Below are 19606 nucleotides of genomic sequence, written 5' to 3' on the forward strand. Positions count from 1 at the left end.
TAATAGATGAAATCACATTTATAAATGGGGAAGGAAGCAGGAGGAGGGGTCCAGAGGTGAAACTGGAGCTGGAAGTTTAGGAGGAACAGGGGGTCCAAATTTGTGCCCCTCTGAGAAGTTTGCCGAATAAGCACAAGCCTCAATATCTTTACTGGAAAAAATGTTTTGCCCTAAAGTGTCTTCCAGTGGTCAGGTAATTGAGTCAAAATAATCCACACCTCCTTTACATCAAGACCTCTCCATCTCCAGCTCAGTGGCAGAGCATCTATTTGCCAAATTACCTTGGAGGTTGACCCTTGGATAATTTATAATGAGCTAGTTTGTTTTTCTCTGCCAGGCCAGCATAGATATAGTAGAAAATATGGAAATTTTTTTCACCTCTGTAAGATAAAGAGAACACAAGTCAGAATTATAAAATGGTAACAGCGTAGGAGCTCTTCACCCCTTTTGAGAACACAAATGGTCCCTGTGGCTCAGAATTTTTTTTTCCTCCTATGAGTAATGATCCAATTCCTTTTCAAAGTTCAATTGAATATCCCTCTGTCATTCAGGTAATCTATTCCAGCTTCATTCTACCCGCTATGCATGAAGGTTTTACTTCTGGTTCTTTTGCCAATGGCCTTAAATCCATGTACACTCATTTTCCAAATCAAACTGCTTCCATCTATCTTTACTGCCAAGTGCTTTGACAATTCTGAACATGCTTATGTATTAACAACCTTCATATTCACTGGGAGAATTGCTTAAATTGGCTCAAAGATTTATTGAGGGGCGTTTCCATCCAGCATACAGGTTTTTTGACCTGCTACCATCAGGAAGAAGGTACAGGAACATCAAAATCAGGACTGCCAGGCAGGGAAATAGCTTCTTCCTACAGGCGGTGAAATTGATGAACAGATGAACCTCATAAATTATTCCAAAATATTTGTATTTGTGTATTCATATCATATCTTTATGTGTATATATGTGCCTGGTTGTGTATTTACAATCAGATGATAATGAAAAAACAACTCAACTCTTGAAGAAAAACAATTACATAATCTCCAGTCATTCCTTATTATATAAGTCATTCATCCTGTGGCCACCCATTTCAATTCTCCATCCCATTTCTTTGCTGACATATCTGTCCACAGCCTGTCAGACTGAGACCACCTGCAAATTGGAGGAACAACACCTCATCTTCTGACTGTACCCCCTCCAACTAGCTTGCATTAATATTGACTTCTCTGGCTTTCATTAAAATCCCCTCATCCCTTCTTCCCCATTGCCTTTCCCTATCAATTCCGTCTCCTTTCACATGGGCATGATAAATTCTCACCTCATCCCTTGTCATATCCAATTAACACCTTTTGTTGGTCTGGATCCCTTCTCCAGTAAGCATTGCCTGAATTCTGAGACTTTGAGTTTTCCTGCTTCTGGCTTATTCCTTGAAGATGGCCTCAGGCCTGAAATGTCAGCAATATATATTTGTCTCCTATTGATGGTGAAAAGACCTGCTGAGTTCCTCTAGCATTTTGGTATGTTTTTACTCCAATAACAGCATCACTTTCGTGTTTCACTCAATCATCCTTTGAACCAGAGGTTGGTAAGTTTGTGGAATTTGTTGCCGGAGGCGGTTATGGAGGCCATGTTATTGGGTGTATTTTAAGGCAGGGATTAATAGGTTCTTGGTTAGCCAGAGCATCAAATGTTTTCGGCAGAAGTCCGGGCAGTGGGGCTGAATGGGAAAATGGATCCGCTCATGATTAAATGGTGGGGAAAACCTGATGGGCTGAAGACCCTATTTATGCTCCTATGTCTTATGGTCTTATTCCTACAATTCCCCTAAACCTTCACATCCTTCCTGAGGTATGGTGAGTAGAAAGGTAATATGTTTTATTTTTAAGAATAACATAGAATTTCACCACATTGCATGAGGCCATCAAAAGCATGTAGACCTTATGATTTACACTGGACCCCACCATCAGCAGATTGTCTTGTTTACCTGCAGGTCGCAACATTTAGAGAATATTTTTCAATGAGGCATATTTATGTCAAGTGCTGAAAGCTTATCGAAAGCAGTAGCCAAAGTTTCCTTCTTTACTCACGGAGCTTGATGGATGACTCTTGACTTCTCAAGAAGGTATTCTGAGATCTGAGCTCCCATGACTGTCCCTCCACTGGTAAACCTCATTTCCAAGTACTTGCCAAATCTGCTGGAGTTATTGTTGATTACTGTGCAGGCATTTCCAAAAGCTTCGAGCAGGTTATTTACCTGGAGAATCTTCTCCTGCAATACTCTGTTATTGGTCTGTAAAATATCCCAAGAAAAAGATTTCTTCTCAGCTGAGTTTTTAAACCTATCTGATTTTATTGTTCCCATCTTTTGATGATCCACCTCCAGCTATTCTCCTTCAGATAGGATGGGTCAAAAGTGGGTATATCTGCAGTGGTCACTAAAGCTGTTGGGGTAGGTTTCTGGAATAGGAAAATAAATGGCAAGGAGTTTTCTTGAGCTGTAATATTCATCAAAATGTACTGACTGGGACTCACCATTATTTTTATTGCATTTCTTAGTATCTTGCTGAGAAAAGAAGGGTTTTGTCATTGAGTTAGTTAATCTCAGCAGGAGTTAGAGATTAGAATTGTTACATACCTTGATTGCCATCTTATGATTCATGTTGAAAGAAGTTTATTGAACATGAGCCAAAGAGCAGGTTCGAATCTTATCCCAGGTGATCATAATACTTGTGTTTTCAATCATCTGGGTTCACAAACATAATGTGGTTATATAGGTGTTGCTGAGAATTTGTCAGCACCTGTGGGAACCCTCTGAGGGGAATCAGTTGTTTTCAAAAGGGAATAATATAAATAGGAAAGACATTGTAGTGAGGAAGGGTTAGAAAGTTTTTTTTGTGAAACTCAAGGTTCTTGAAAAACATTGATTAATCGTTTTAAGCATTCTTTAATGGGATGTCCACACTGATGGGACAGAGGAACCATATTTTAAAGACCTGTCCTGGAGCCAGCACATCCAAACAACCATGAAGGTGGCACGCCAACACCTCTACTTTCTGAGAAGCCTGAGGAGATATGGCATGTCATCATATATTCTTCTGCAGGTGCACAGTTGAAAATATACCAATTAGGGGATATGGGGAGAAGGCAGGTAGGTGGAGTTAGGTCATAAATTAGATCAGTCATGATCTTATTTAATGGCGGAGCAGGCTCGATGGGCCATTTTTGGCCTACTCCTGTTCCTATTTCCTATGTTCCTATGTTCCTAGTTGCATCACAACCTGTCTTTAGGAATTCGACAGCCCAGGAATGCAGAAGATTCCAGAAGGTAACAACAGTCAGGTCCAACACAGACTCTGATCTCCCATCAATTGTTGGCAGCCAATATCATAAAGAACCTTCATCACCGTGGACGCAACCTCACTGCTCCCTTCAGGCAGAAGATACAGAAGCCTGAAGACCAGCACCTAGAAGTTCAAGTACACTTCTTTCCAACACCTATCAGGCTCTTGAACCTCCCCTCATTACGATAATCAGGACCTGCTCCAGCACCACAAAAGGATTGTTGGCACAATTACACCACCTTTTTTTCTGGTCGAAGATAATGATTAATATTTATTGGCTATCTATTTTTGGTTTATTTTTAATTCATTAAATATACTATGTAGATATTTTCATTGTAATCGTAGTCATTTCTTTTTGCAGAGTTACCTGTTCTGCTGCAGCAAGTAAGAATTTTGGTGATTGTGTACATTGTACAATACGACATTCAACTCATTATCATTATTACCCTAAAACCTGTAATAGTTGTTACTTAGATCTTGGCATAAGTTACTGACATGTGTAGAACATTTTGTGGTCAAGATGCAGTGAGGTATTACCTTTCACATCGACAGTTTTGATTTCTCTTTGGCTGCAATTACCAAAGATAATCAGATCAACCACCCCACTTCATACCCGTAACATTGATTCACAAGACTTTTCAAATTAACTGCTCAAAGCCATTAACAAAGCAACAATGCAGTTACATGGTCAAGGATCATTATAATTTCTGGAACAGAAAATGCATTATTTATTAGTAACATTTTGAGGATTGGTGATATGATTCAGTATCCCATCTGAAAATCCTGATAAAAATGATGCAGGTGAAAAGTTAAGTTTAGATTGGCTTCTGGTTCCAAGTTCAGTTCCAAAATCAAATATTTTATTTACTGGGACTGAATGTGACATTTTGATTCACCATTATGTTTGCATTAAGAATCATGCACCTTTGGAATTAAATATCAATTTCAATTCAGTACGTTAGAATCCAGTGTTCTCTGCAACAGGAATGAACACAATTGTGCACAGAAGCTGACTAGTGCACTCAATTTCTGTAATTATATATTACTCAGAGTCTTGTGTTCCATTCCGGTCATCTCATTATAGCAAGGACATGGAAGGTTTGGAGAGGACACAGCAGAAATTTACCAGGTTGCTGCCTGGATTGGAGAGCATGTCTTATGAAGAAAGGTTGAGCGACCTGGGGCTTTTTTCTTTGGAGAGCAACTTAATAAAGGTGTATTATTAATGGACAGCCAGCCCCTTTTTGTGAGGTCAGTACTGTCGAGAACCAGAGGACATATGTTTCAGGTGAGTGGAGGAAAGTTTAGCAGATATGTCAGAGGTAGTTTTTTTTTCCCCACACTGAGAGAGATAGGTGCCTCAAACATACATTTCTGGGGATGGTGGTGGAGGTAGTCACCCTATGGACATTTAAAAGGCCCATATATAGGCCTTTTACTTAAAAAAATGGAGTATTATGGGCTGTGAGGGAGGGAAGGATTAGATTGATGTGTAGGTTTATATAGGTCAGTGCACTATCATGGCCAGAAGGGCCAGTATTGTGCTGTTATGTTGTATGTTCTGAAATGAGAATGAATTTTGAAAGTTTAATCTAATGCACAGCTGCTTTTATAATGTGTGTTCACTTTGTTTTATGCTGTATGCTTTACATTGTTTAATGAGGATATTGGTACTAATTTATAAAATAAACAAAAAAGAGGATTTGAGTTTTTATCAACCTATTGGGCAGGAAAAAACAGATGGGTAGCCCAGGACGGTGGGGGCCACTCGAGTAAGGAGTATGGATTTGCAACTGCCTTTTATTGCTCTCCACTGAGATGGATGAATCTGACTGCTTTCCTGATTTCGGTTTATGGTAAAATCCCCTTCCCCCACACCCTCTGTACAAACTGCAATTTATTTGGAAGATTTACAATACCTTTCCAAGGACGGTGAGTTGCTCTACTAAAAAGTGAGTACTTTCAGTCTTTCCTGCACCACTCTCTCCACTGATCACAATGCACTGAGACAGATAAAGAAGGCACATTAGTCGCTGCACTCAGTTACTGACATCACGAACAGCACGAAGAGAATAGAAAACAAAAAAATTGCTCAAGGTATATTCGTCGTGGAACTACAGATACCTGATCTGAATTGTAAGTGATCATAGCCTGGTAGGCAATGTCTGCCACAGCAAAGATGTGGGGTGGATTGGCTGTCCGCTTTGCCCCTATGTGCAGCTTAGAATGCTGTCAACATCAAAAGAGAAAACAATGATAGTTGTAAGTGATAATTTTTCCCTGCTGATACTGCAAATGAAATAATACTCGTAATGTATAAATGCAACAGATTATTATTTGGTTGCTATTGAAAAGTATTGATGCCAAATAAACTGAGTCAAACAAATGCAAAGTTTTACATTAATTACAAAACCTGCACTGGCCACTCAGCCCCATTCGTCTATGCTGGCCAGTATAATTTTAACCAACTTTATTTTATTGTAATGCAATACCATTCTATTCCTTTCTCTTTCATGTATTTACTCAGCTTTCTCTTGAATGCAAACTTCAAATTAAAGCAGTGTCTGTATTATGTAGTTAATGAAAATAATATAGGTCTTTTCATTTCTACAAAAATAAAACACGCACATGAACAGGGTTTTGGAGAAAAGGGTGTGTAGGTGGATCTGAGTCCACAGCCAAGATCTTGTTAAATGACAAAGCAAGCTCAATGGGCCAGATGTCCGACTCCTGTCTTCTTTCTCATATTCTTATGTTCCAACTTCTCTCCAGAATAACCACAAAAAAAACCAGTCTATCCCTATCCTCATAACATTACGAGGCATAATTAACTGGAAGCATGAGAGACTGCAGACACTGCCATACCAGGTGGCTAATGGAAGACCAAACTCAAGGATAATCATGTTTGACAAATCCATTAGAGCTCTTTGAGGTTGTAGTAGCAGAATAGGGCTTAAAGTTATGTGCAAGAGATTATTAATCAAGTTAGAACACAAGGGAAAATAGAACAGGCTGGCATAAATTGATCATTAGCCAATGCACAAACAATAGAAAGAAGGACTAATTGGTTACCTCAGTGAGACCAAGCACAAATGGTGTGACCATTTTGGTAAGCACCCATGCTCATAGGCTTATCTAGGGTGCGGCAGCCACTCCTGAACCCAACAAAGAATCTCCATCTGACAAAAGAACTTTGAAGTATGAGCGTCATTCTGAAGTTCTTTAATGACACTGTCGCATTTTGCTTTCTGATGGAAATCAAGCCAATGTCTGTCAGTCAAGTTGAACTGAATTGTAAACGGGGTGGGAGGGGGAATGGAGGGGGGAAATTAAGAGTCCCATGAAGCTTATCGACTTGTCTTATTGTAAAACTAATTCTAGCCATGAATAGATCAGACACTAGCTAAAACAAAGAGCTGTGGGCAGGGATCCAATGTGATTGTGCAGCTTTTCTCACACTTTGTGAAACATATTACGTATATATTGGTAAACATAATTGTCGTCAGGTTCATCTATTTTATAAAATAAAATGTTTCTTTAGTTTGGCAAGAGCATGGTTGATTATGCGATTAATTTTTAAAATATTTTATTTAAGGACAATTTTTATATATTTCAAATCAATTTACTTGTTACATGCTATATCTTGCTGAAATTCCACCAACCCCCTCTCCCAAATAATAATTTGCAAAGAAAAAAGAGAAGTAGAAAGAAAAAGAAAAATATGTTAGAAAGAAAAATAACATATATAATTAAAGAAAAGAAAGAAAAAAGAAAACAAACCTGATTACCAAACTATCACCATCATTCACTCAACTTTGCCTTTTCAATATTATTCATTTACTTATCGCAAGGTTAACAAGGTTGCATGAGGTTTAGGGAAAACCCTTTATAAATTAAAACCTACAATGGTAAATATGGGAAACAAATTTTCAAAAAGTATCATATTTATTTCTTAGGTTATGTGTGAGGTTCTCAAGAGTTATACAGCTATGTATTTCCACATGCCACCTTTCCATACCTAAATGAGAATCTGATTTCCACGTCACTGCTATACATTTTTTTGCAACTGCTAATACAATTTTCACAATTTCCTTTTGAAAAAAAATCAATTTCAATTTTGGTCTTATTGCCAAAATACTACCCAATAAAAAGAACATTGGATCTTGCAAAATGTGACTATTCCTAAAAGGCTATTAGATTAATGGCAGATTGCACGGTGTCTCTGATCCCTACGGTACCTAGTCCCATCCATCGCCCCCTACTCCCCCATCTAACCTCCTGATGCCCCATCGCCCTGAGATCGAGCTGTGTGTTGATATCTTTGGCGATCTTTGTGAAAGAAGATGCAAACTGATTAGTAAACATATGATTTTTTTTGTATTTTAGCAGATCAGTAAATGATCAAGACTACTGATACTATTTAAAAATGGAAGTTCTAATAAATTACAACACAATGTGTGAAATTTACAAGGATATGTTGGGCAACAAGGTTGGTGTAATGGTTCCCCATCTAACTCCCGATGCTGCAGCGGTGGATGCACAGTGTTGGTTTGAATTGTTTAGCAGATTTCAATGCAGACTAGAAATATCAGCTTGCATTGACAGTGAAGACTTGCCCTTGACTCCTGATAGGTGACGGATAGTTCAGGGCACAATGAAAACCCCCAAGAAATGTAGAGCTTTGTTGGCAGTGAGTGGGGTTAAACATGATGGCTATCTTCTTCTCAACAACTGTTTTCATAGCAATATACTGGTGTGCAGGGACCCAGAAAGTGCAAAACCAAAATGCAGCAAAGGAGTAAAATTAAACTGTTATCAACTTTAATGTCAACAGAATGGCCAAAGGCACCCTTTCCAACCTGGTCCATTACAGTTGGGATATAGGGGAATGACAGATTTTCTTTTGTTATTTCCACATGGGAATTTTGGTATTCTTGTGAAGAAAACATAAATGGTGTCATCGAGTGTCTTTTATCATGCCTCTTTGATGAGCGAGCATTGGCTGACACTGGAGATCATGATGTTGACTCTGAACCCTCCCTTCGGCCTACTGCACAATGCACTTCAGAGTCCGGTATGTGTGCAGTAGTAGGTAACCATTTACCTTTCAAGCACTAAAGCCTGGTGAACTTTATAAATTTTAAATTCTATGCACAGTATAAGAATTGTCTGCAACCAGTGAACTTGGAGGAATGAGAAGTGAGATTGGACTGTGAACCAAAGAACTTTTCTGAATTTACACAGATATATTACATACACGTGCACTTAGAATTAGAAGGGGGTTAAGTTAGGTTAGTTAAGTCAATCATGATAAGTTAAAGTGTGATTCTGTTTTCATGTTTAAAGATAATTAAAAGCAACTTTTGTTTAAGTAACTATTTGTCTTGGTGAATATCTATTGCTGCTGGGTTTTTGGGTCCTCTGGGCTCGTAACAGTAGTCATTTACCAAAATTCTCTGGATTGTAACACAGCAAATGTCACGCCACATTTAAAAAGGGAGGTAGGCAGAAGATTGATAACTATAGGCCAGTTATTTTAACATCTGTAGTTGAAAAAATGCTTGAACCTGTCATTAAGGGTGAAATAGCAAGACATTTAGAACGAAGGGGTTCCATCAGGCAGATGCACCATAGATTTTAAAAGGGCAAGTCTTGTTTGGCACACTTGCTGGAGTTCTTTGAGGTTATGATGGGTGCAGTAGATAGAGGGGAACAGGTTGATGTTGTATATTTGGATTTCCAGAAGATGTTTGATAAGGTGCTGCACAAGAGATTTATCAATAAGATACAGATGAATGGATTCAAGGAAAGTATATTGGCATGGATTGAGGATTGGATAACTGACAGAAGGCAGAGAGTCAGGATAAATGGATATTCTTCTGATTGGCAGACAGTGGTAAGTGGGGGGGCCGCAGGGGCCAGTGCTGGGCTCGCAATGTGGTCCACCAGTTACATTGATGATTTGGAAGCAGGGACAGAGTGTCGTGTAGCCAAATTTGCGGATGACAAGCAAATTGTACAGAGGATGTGGAGAGGCTGCAGAAGAATATAGTTTAGCTAGGTGAGTAGGCAAAGGATTCTCAGGTGGAGTACAATATTAGTAAACGCAAGGTCATCCACTTTGGTAGGAAAAATAGAAGAGCAGATTATTATTTAAATGGTGAAAAACTAGACCATGCTGTCATGTAGAAAGACTTGGCAGTCCTTGTGCATGAATCACAAAAAGTTGGGTTGCAGGTACAGCAGATTATTAAGAAGGCAAGTGGAATGTCGGCTTTCATCGCTAGAGGAATTGAATTCAAGGTCAGGGAAATCATGCTGCAACTGTACGAGGTACTGGTGAGGCCGCACCTGCATGACTGTGTACAGCTCTGGTCTCCATATTTGAGGAAGGATATACTAGCCTCCCGAGGAGGTTCACCAGGTTGATCCTGGAAATGAGGTGCTGACTTAGGAGGAGAGACTAAATCATCTGGGATTATGCTCACTCCAATTCAGAAGAATGAAAGGAGGTTCACCAGGTTGATCCTGGAAATGAGGTGCTGACTTAGGAGGAGAGACTAAATCATCTGGGATTATGCTCACTCCAATTCAGAAGAATGAAAGGAGATCTTATAGAAACATATAACATTATGAAAGGGAAGATAGAGGCAGGAAAATTGTTTTCCCTGGTAGGTGATACCAGAACTAAGGGGCACAGCCTCAAAATTCAGAGGAGTAAATTTAAGATGGAGATGAGGAAAAACTGTTTTTCCCAGAGAGTAGTGAATCTGTGTAATTCTCTGCCTAGGGAAGCAGTTGAGGCTACTTCATTAAACATATTTAAGGTTCTATTAGATCGATTTTTACATAAAAAAGGAAAAAAGGGATATGGAGAAAAGGCAGGTCGGTGGAGTCGAGTCAATGATCAGACCAGCCATGATCTTATTGAATGGCGGAGCAGGCTCCTCTTTCTCCTATTTCTTATGACCACTGGGCTGCTGTAAGGTACATTGCTGAGGCCCCAGCTCTTTACAATCTATTGATAATTTGGATGAGGGGAATAGATGATACAGAGCTGGGGGGCAGTGAGAGTTGTAGGATGGTGGCTGCGAGGGAATTTAGACAGGCTATATGAATGGGTGAGTACAGGGCAAATGGAATAAAATATGAGGTTATCCATTTTTATTGAAGAAAAGGGAAACGAGTATTTTTTAACCAATGACAGATTGAAAAGTGTAGGGGGGAAGGTAAGTTAACATGCAGGTAGAGCAAGTAATTAAGAAGGCAAAAGTTTGATTGGTTTTTATGGAACAGGATTCATGTCAAAGAACAAAAATTCTTACTCTTATTACATTATATTTGCACAGGCCTCTAAAGAGAAACAAATTTAGGGTAGAGGAAATCCAACAATGAACATAGGGAGTTAACATGGGACAAAGAACTGCAAAATAAACAAGTCTGAAGATGCAAAGGATCTAGGACGACATACAAAAGTGCTAGAGAAACTCAACAGGTCATGCAGCATCCATGTGTCTATCCAAAAGTCTCTAAATTGCTACTATTGTGTCTGCTTCCACTACTACTCCAGGCCAATTCCAGCAGTAGAAAGGAGATTTATAGGAAAGTTATTTTTACACAGAGTGTGATTGAGCTCTGGAACCTGCTCCCATAAGCAGTGGTGAAAATATATACAAAAGCTGCACTCTAGAGGCATTTAGAAGAGGAAAGGAATGGATAGACCATGTACTTGCAGATGGTCAGCTTAGATGATCACACAGACATTGTTGTCCGCAGGGTCTATTACAGTTGCATATTGTCAATGTTTTGTTTACCTGTTTAAATGCCCATTAAATGTTGCTATCATAGCTGAATGCTGTCTGTCTTGATACGTGCAGACATGGGCTGCCTCTTTTTCTAAAGAGCTGCAAATGGGATTGAATGTTTCACAATTATCAGTGAACATCTTCACATAATGGATGGGAGATCACTGATGATGCTGCCCATGGTGGCTGTGCCCTGGAGATGGGAAGATTAACCTCAAAGTACAATCACCTTTCTCACATGAGGAGTGCTTTCCATCACTATACTGTTTGATGCATTGCTTTGTCACTCTCACCTGGAGTTCCGAAGTCCATTTTTAGATCAATAAGGTGTGAAGCAGAGTAAACCCAAACCCAAAACTGAGCAGGATGCTGGTGAGAAAATCTTGCTTAACGATGCTACTTTCTACCACTTTGCTGTCAATTGGGAGTAAGCCGGATGCTACGTTAACTGGAATGGATTTGTCCTGCTTCTTTCTGAACAGAACAGACCGGGACAATTTTCCACATCATTAGGCAGATGCCCGCATTGTAACCATACTGGAACTACTTGGCTAGAGTCATAGTTATTTTCAGTGCAAATCTTCAGCACCACAAATAAGACATGATGCATGGTACTTACATTGTTCAGCACAATTATGTCCTCTTGCAGGCTGGCACCTCATTTTGGATGCACCTTGTGCTACGTCTGATAAGCTTTTGCATAATTAACTGTGATGGCGCAGGAATTACTGAATTGGCGATCATAGTTAAGCAAGAGAAGTGGATGAGGGAGAATATGATGAATCAATGAAGCTCTCAAATGATCCTGGCTTCTCACCAAATCTCACCCATAAGGGAGATTCACTATTACCATCATTCCCACCAATCTCGCAGCTCAGACACTGGTTGCCCACATTTAAACGGAGCTTCTGATAAGACAATTATAATTATCTAATAGTATTCTCTAGCAGATTTTTTTCTGAATAATTTGATGAAATACTATAATGAAAGAAATAGAAGTATGGATGGGCCACAAGGCTCTTCACACCTGCCCATACTTTATGAATATTTTATGATAAATTAAAGGAAATCTTATTGCATTGTTCACCAAAGTACGGTGAAAAACTTTGTTTTGTGCGATAGCCAGACAAGCTAACTACAAAAAACACATATATATATGTATATAAAAGAATACAGATGCTGGAATCTTGAGCAAGGAGTGAGGAGCTGGAGGAACTCAATGGGTCTGGCAGCATCTATGGGTAGAAATGGTCAGTCAATGTTTTGGGTCTGGTCCATGTTTGTTCACACTTAACTACAGCAGATAGTGCAATAATAAAACAGAAGTGTTGGGTGTAGTGTCACAGTAAGTCAAAGAGTGCAGGGTGTAGTGTTAAAATGACAATGTGGAGAAAGTAGAAAAAAATGTACAGGTAAAACAGTGCAACAGCAGCATCATTTAACAATGTGGGGACCATTTCAGAATCTGATAAAAAACGGGAAAGAAACTGCCCTTGAATGTGAAGTTTTATTTTTTCAAGCTTATGTAACATTTAAGGGGGAAAAAGAATGTGACTCGGCTGGGAGAGTTCCTTTAATATGTCAACAACTTTCCCAAGACAATGAGAGGCATAGAAAATGTCAATAGAATGGAGATTGGTTTACATGATGTCCTGAGCTACATTCATGTCTCAGCATTCAAATTACCTCCCCAAACTTACATTCCACCTTAAGTAATCCCTATGCCATAGGTGCTCTGCGATTAGTAAGGGATTGCTTAAGGTGGTATGTGCGTGCAAAGAAAAAGTTTGAAAACCACTGTTTTAATCATACCTAATTAACTTGTTATGTGCACGGTTTCATAACGCAAAAGGAAATGGGCCAATAACAATTTTTATATACAAAATATTTCAGTAACAATTGGGTCTAGAGCAGTGATTCTCAATCTTCCCTTTCCACTCACATACCACCTTAAGCAATCCCTTACTAATCACAGAGCACCGATGGCATAGGGCACACATGTCAAACTCAGGCCCGCGGGCCAAATTTGGCCCGTGATATAATTATATTTGGCCCGCAAGATCATATCAAATATGTATTAGAGCTGGCCCGCTGGCCGCCGCGCCAGTATAGCGCATGCACAGCTAATACTACAAATCCCAGAATGCTTTGCAAATGCGTTGGCGCCGGCCCGTCAGCCCGCTAATCGCCCCCACCTCCTCTCTTTCCTTTCATTAGCATCTGTGACCTGTCGCCGAACTCACATGTAATAAACCCCTTACGAAAAATGGCCAAACGAAAGACAGAAAACAGGACCTTTCAAGACAGGTGGGAGGGAGACTATATGTTCATCAGTTTAAAAGACAAACCTGTTTGTCATTGAAGCAAGTTATTATTTTTTTGACTTGTTGGCTTTTGAAAAAAATACATTTAAAAGGAGCTTAAAGGCTATAGAGAAATATTATTTGTTGAATATTTTATTTCTCATTTGTTAATGCTTCTTTTGGAAAGAGTTTAACCAAAACTATTATTAAACATTTATTTTAATAAGAAAATGTTTAACATTACATATGTTGAAAGAAGAGAAAACATGCAGATGTTGTTGAAAATTTTCAATAAATGTTTAGTTTGGCCCATGACTTAGTCCAAATTTTTAATTTTGGCCCTCTGTGAATTTGAGTTTGACACCCCTGGCATAGGGAATACTAAAAGTGGTATGTGAGTGGAAAGAAAAAGATTGTGAACCACTGATCTTCATAAATCCTACTTTTTATCTGTCCCTTTCCCATTAACTCCACAATATTATGCTCCTGTCACTGACCAACATCAGGAGAATAAGCAGTGGCCCATTACTACACCAACCAGCACACATTTTGTCATGTGGGTAAAATAAACAGAGCACTGCCAGAGAGAGAGAGAGAGAGAGAGAGAGAGAGAGAGAGAGAGAGAGAGAGAGCGAGAGAGAGAGAGAGAGAGAGACAGAGACAGAGAGAGAGAGAGGGGGGGGAGTGGGAGAGAACTAGAGGAAAGGAGACAGTGGACAAAGATGGGGGTGGAGGGGAGGGTATTAATGGATATTAATGCCTTTCATTTGGAAGGTACCCAGATGGAAGATGAGGTGTTGTTCCTCCAATTTGTAGGTGGTCTCTGTCTGGCAGTGCATGAGACAATGGACAGACATGTCAGCAAGGGAATTGAAATGGGTGGCCACTGGGAGGTCCCCAATATTGTGGCAGACAAAGCCAAGGTGCTCAAAGAAGCAATCTCCCAGTCTGTGCCCAGTATCTCTGATGGATATTATTCTGTCTCGGGTGCACCTGATGACCCTTGCAGATTGACAAGTGAAGTGTTGCTTCACTTGGAAGGACTGTTTTGGGCTCTGAAATGTGATATGGGCGCAAGTGGAACATCTCCTCTGATCACAGGGGTAGGTTTCAAGAGGACATTTGGTGGGGAGGGAGGAATGGACAAGGGTGTAACGGAGGGAGCAGTCCTGGCAGAAGGCAGAGAGATGAGGAGATGGGATTATGTATTTGTGGGATCATGTAGTAGGTGGCAGAAATGGAGGAGGAGTGCATGTTGGACACAGAGGCTAGTGGGGTGGTAGGTGAGGACAAGGTGAATCATTGGGGTAGAGAGGGCCAAGGCAGATGTACGAGTAATGGAGAATATGTGGCTGAGGGCTGAGTTGATGGTGGCACATTGTTTGAAGAAGGAGGACATCTCTGATGATCTATGCGGTCACAGGGAGAACATGCAAATTCCATTCAGTCAGCATTAAGCTCAGGAATCAATCTGGATCTCAGGAGCTGTAAGACAACTGTGCCAACCATTGAGCTAAATATGCCACACTAACACAAATATAAGATTCACCACATTTCCTCATAAGTGTGGAATTGGTGATCATTAACAGTTACCCGTATTTGATGCAGCTTAAGTTTTGACCATGATTATTGATTGGATTTGCACTTGTAGTGGAAGTGAAACTCACCCACAAGTCTGGATGCACCCCAGCTGAATCAGTCATGTTTCTGAATCTTTTGGGCACCAAGACACACAATTTTGAAGTTTGGGAAATAATTCAAGAAAATGTTGAGAGCTATTTCAATACTTTCTCTTCTTGTAATGAAAAATTGCTCTTCCCCTGTGTGAGCTAAAGGAAACAAAGTGCCTGATAATTGAAAATGCTGCAAACATTCTGTAGCTTGGAGCATGTGAAAGGGCACAGAACAGTAATGTTAATTCCATGTCTCTCTCCACAGATGTGAGCTGGCCTGCTTCGTGTTTCCAACCTTGCAGATTTAATTTCAATCTTCCTGTATCTGCCCTTTTTGGATTTATAAAAGAGATTTGGGAGATCTGAAGAGAGGGATGAATACCCTTTTCCATTACTGGGCTTTTTAAAGTTGAGAATGAGTTGCTACTGGGATGGAGGCTGACCATTAACATAACCCAGGCACTTCCCGAGGGCTGCTTCCAATTCTAAGTGGAGTTACGGAGATACAGACTCTCCCATCCATGAATTTGGTAGACACAGTAATCATAGGTGCTTTGCCACAGCATCTTTCCAGACACCAAAAGGACATGATATGATATTGATCAAGGCACCATATCCAGCTGCTCTCAGCAGTTGACAAATGGCGCACTCTGCAACAGTGGCAGGATCATTAATTTTTCCCAAAGGTATAACTGACCTTACAGCAAGGAAGAAGTGGCACTGCAAACTTTTACCCAGTGAGACATGGTGTAGTATTCCTACAAAGACAAATGGGAGAAAATGCCAGTCGAATGCAGGAAAATAAACACAGAAGTTCTGACATCCTCCTCATGTGATATTTCATATCACCTAGCAGATGTGGAGATGAGACAGCACATCTGATAAATAAGAGAAGCTGTGCTTTGATGTTCAAATGTTGTTTTTTTTCAAAATATTCTAGTTCCTCTGTTTACTTTCCTTGAGAATCCTTGGGAACAGTCAGGTTCTCTTCATATTGCCTGAAAAAGAGAGGGACTTTGGGGGCCAAATCCATGGAACTTTGAAGAATGTCACACAGGTTGATAGGATAGTTTAAAAGGTATGTGGTGTGCTGGCCTTCATTAGCTGGTAGATTGAATTCAGGTATTGATGAGCTCTATAAAACTCTGATGGGATCACACTTGGAATATTGTGTTCAGCTCTGATCGCTTAATTACAGGAAGGATGTGGGGGCTTTACCGAGGTTGCAAAGGACATTTACCAGGATGTTGCCTGTGTCTTATGAGGCTCTTAACAGAGCTAGGGCTTTTTCTCATTGGAGCAAAAAAGGTCAGCACCTCTTTCCTGGGCTGAGAGTGGCCAATAACAGAAGTCATCTGTATAAGGTGTGGGGAGAAAAGTTTAGGAGAGGCATCAGGGACTAGTGTTTACAGAGTGTAGTGGATACCTGGAATTCATTGCCAAAGGAAGTGGTGGGAGTGGGTACAATAGAGACATTTAAAAGACACATGGATCCAAGAAAAATAGAGATTATCGGTGTGAGGTTTAGATTGTGGAGAAGATTTATCAGTGCAACAGGGTGGACTGAAAGTCCTGTATGTAATGTGTTGTAATGATCAATATTCTGTGTTCTCTTTGCTGAGCTTGTTATATTGTAAGAAGGGTTGAATCAATTTTTCAGCTTGTGAATTAAAAGCAATTAAATGAATTAGGAAGGCAAAGATGGGTCATAGAATATCACTGGCCAAAAGAATTAAGATAAATCCATTATTCACTGAAGTATTCACCAAATAAATGGACTTTGTAGCTGGAGAAATTGGTAAAGGGACAGGTGAAATTCTGATGCATAAGTAGGAGAGCCATATTCAAGAACTCATCCTGCCAGTCGAAATGAACACGCCGCCTGCTATGATCACAGACATCATCACCAAATGCCTTGATGACTTCATGCAAAGAAAACAATCCAAGTATCTTTCCCACTCGCAAACTATGGATGCACTAGTGATCGGTATTGAAAACGAGGTGCGAGGGTTTCCAGTCAGGTTACAATAATGCCAGATATGACATTTGCAGGGCCCACCAGGGATGAACACAGATAATACCTAGGAAATTTGGACTCCAGCCAAACTTTACAACACCCATCGATTGGTACATTATCAATTACTACGAAGTAAAGCAGCAACAGGGCTGGCTTCCCTGATAAGCTCAATGAATTCTACATTCACTTTGAACTGACGGTCAGCGTGTCAATTTCTCCCCTCCCTTGACAGCCACATGTGCATCTGTACCCAGAATCATCACCGCAAACATCAGATTGGGCTTCCCAAGAGTGAATCTGCGAAAAGCATCTGCTCCTGATGGACAACCTGGCCGTGACCTTGGAACCAACTCAAACCATTCATGGAGATCTTTAACCTCTTCCTGCTACAAGATGAAATTCTACCTGTTTTAGGAAGCCCACTGATATCCAGATAGCAAGGAAAATCAAAACCTCAATGACTATCATCTGGACACTCCGACATCCATCATGCTTCAGAAGGTTGTTCTTGACCCACATTAACTCTAGCATCCCAGACCACCTCGATCCACTGCAATTGCCTGTAGCTTGGAAGCAGGCCCTTTGGCCCAACTTGCACATGTTGACCAAAATATCCCACCTACACACATCCCATCTACCTGTGTTTGGTCCATCTCCCTCTAAACCTATCCTATCTATGTGTTGCCTATTTTTTTTCTCTCAAATATTCCATTAGTATCTGCCTCAGCCACCTCCCCAAACAGCCCATTCCATACTCTCGCCACCCTCTGTGGAAAAATGTTACCCCTCAGGTTCTTGTTAAACCTGCTTAAGGTTAAAAAGATATAAAATTATGAGAGGTATAGAAAAAGTAGCAAGTCAGCATATTTTCACATGGCTGCAACCAGTGAACGTCTGCTTAAGGTGAGTGCGGGTATGCTTGGTGAAAATGTTAGAAGTAAGTTTTTGGTATGGTGGTTGCCTGGAATGCATTACTAAGGGTAGTGGTGGAGGGCGATATAATAAGGACATTTAATCAACTTTTAAATAGGCACATGGATGTAAGAAAAATGAGGCTTATGGGCTGTGAGGATGGGAAAGGTTAGATTGATGCTGGAATATGTTTATATGGGTCAGCTGTACTCTTCTAGTTCTATATATTTAACTGCACTTTTCTCTATATGTTTCACTATTTGACTGGTTGTAACTTTGCTCTTTCTTTATATGGTATTATTGCACTTCCTCTTGTATTAGTTGATTTGCCAAGGCAGCATGCAAAACAAAGATCTTCCTCTATTATTAAAATTCAGGTCAACTCACTTTAATTCAATTCAATTTGTTTTAATCTCCAATGGAGGATGTAATAACAAAACACTTAATAACAGGATTTGGTCACATCAACATGGAAATAAATGGTTCCTTATATTTCAAGGCTTTGCTCATTGGGAGTCTGTGGAGACCAGTGCTTGGGGCCCAGCTATTCACAATCATGGTCAATAATTTGGCTGAGGGGATGACATGTTATATTTCTAAGTTAGCAGATGATATTGAACAAAATGAGATTGTGAATGTGAATAATGTAAAAAGCCTTCAAGGTGATATGGGTATGAGGGGTGACGGGTTAGTGGGCAAGAACATGACAGATAAAATATAATATAGCAAAATGTAAGATCATCCAGTTTGGTGCATATGAGCCCCATCTGGTGTACATGTAAGCTTTTGAAGTGGGTTCGATTTTAATTCTCAAAGAACATTTGAATAGCATGTGGAGTGGATGGATGCTGGCCAAATGCAGCAAATTTTGACTAGCCCATAATGCTAACTTGGTAGGCACGGACAGGTTGGGAGAAAGGACTTGATCCATGATTTCAGGTTCTGTGACGACGGCAAAATAATTGGATTTTTTAATGTGTTTCTACACAAATGAATGAACCTTAATGTGTAGATGAAGTAAGTGATTAGGAGGGAAAATGGCTCCATTAGCCTTTCTAATGAGAAGATTTGGTAACAGAGATAAGGAAATCTCATTCCAATTGTGTATGGCCTGGTGAGGCAGCATCTGTAACATTGTGTGCAGTTTGACCTCATTAACGAAGAAAACTTCTATTTACCACAGAGGGAATACAATAAAGATGTACTATTCTGCCTCCAGAGATAACATGTTTGTCAAATGATGAGAGATCCAGTAGGCTTGTAGAGTATTCTCCAGAATGCTGTCCCAAAATAATGATGGCCTATGGATGTGCTATCGATGGTACACAACACAGATGAAATATTAATGATTTAATAAGCACCTATGTAAAACAAACTTGTACATTTGACAAGATAAAAAAAACAAAAGTTCTCAAACCTACTTCCCCTAACCACCCACCCATCGTCCGCATATATCAAGGAGTAGTTAGGTAGGTCTATGAGTAGAAAAAGTTTGAGAACCACTGGTGTAGAATTTAGAGTTGGCCTAACTCTACTTCCATGCCTTATGTCCCAA

General features: G+C 40.0%; 1 protein-coding gene across 1 annotated transcript in view; it reads right to left on the bottom strand.

The window, feature by feature from the left end:
* LOC138760883 (myosin-IIIa-like) overlaps nt 1-19606 on the bottom strand; it is a 57105-nt gene that overhangs the window by 33003 nt on the left and 4496 nt on the right. The window contains exons 2-4 of the mRNA XM_069932192.1: nt 5466-5570; nt 2088-2290; nt 282-380 (exon numbers count right to left, since the gene is read on the bottom strand). Coding sequence (XP_069788293.1) covers nt 282-380; nt 2088-2290; nt 5466-5570 — 407 coding nt within the window. The remainder of the gene's footprint in view (nt 1-281; nt 381-2087; nt 2291-5465; nt 5571-19606) is intronic.

Source organism: Narcine bancroftii, chromosome 1 (genome assembly GCF_036971445.1).
Source record: "Narcine bancroftii isolate sNarBan1 chromosome 1, sNarBan1.hap1, whole genome shotgun sequence".
Taxonomy (NCBI): Eukaryota; Metazoa; Chordata; class Chondrichthyes; order Torpediniformes; family Narcinidae; genus Narcine; species Narcine bancroftii.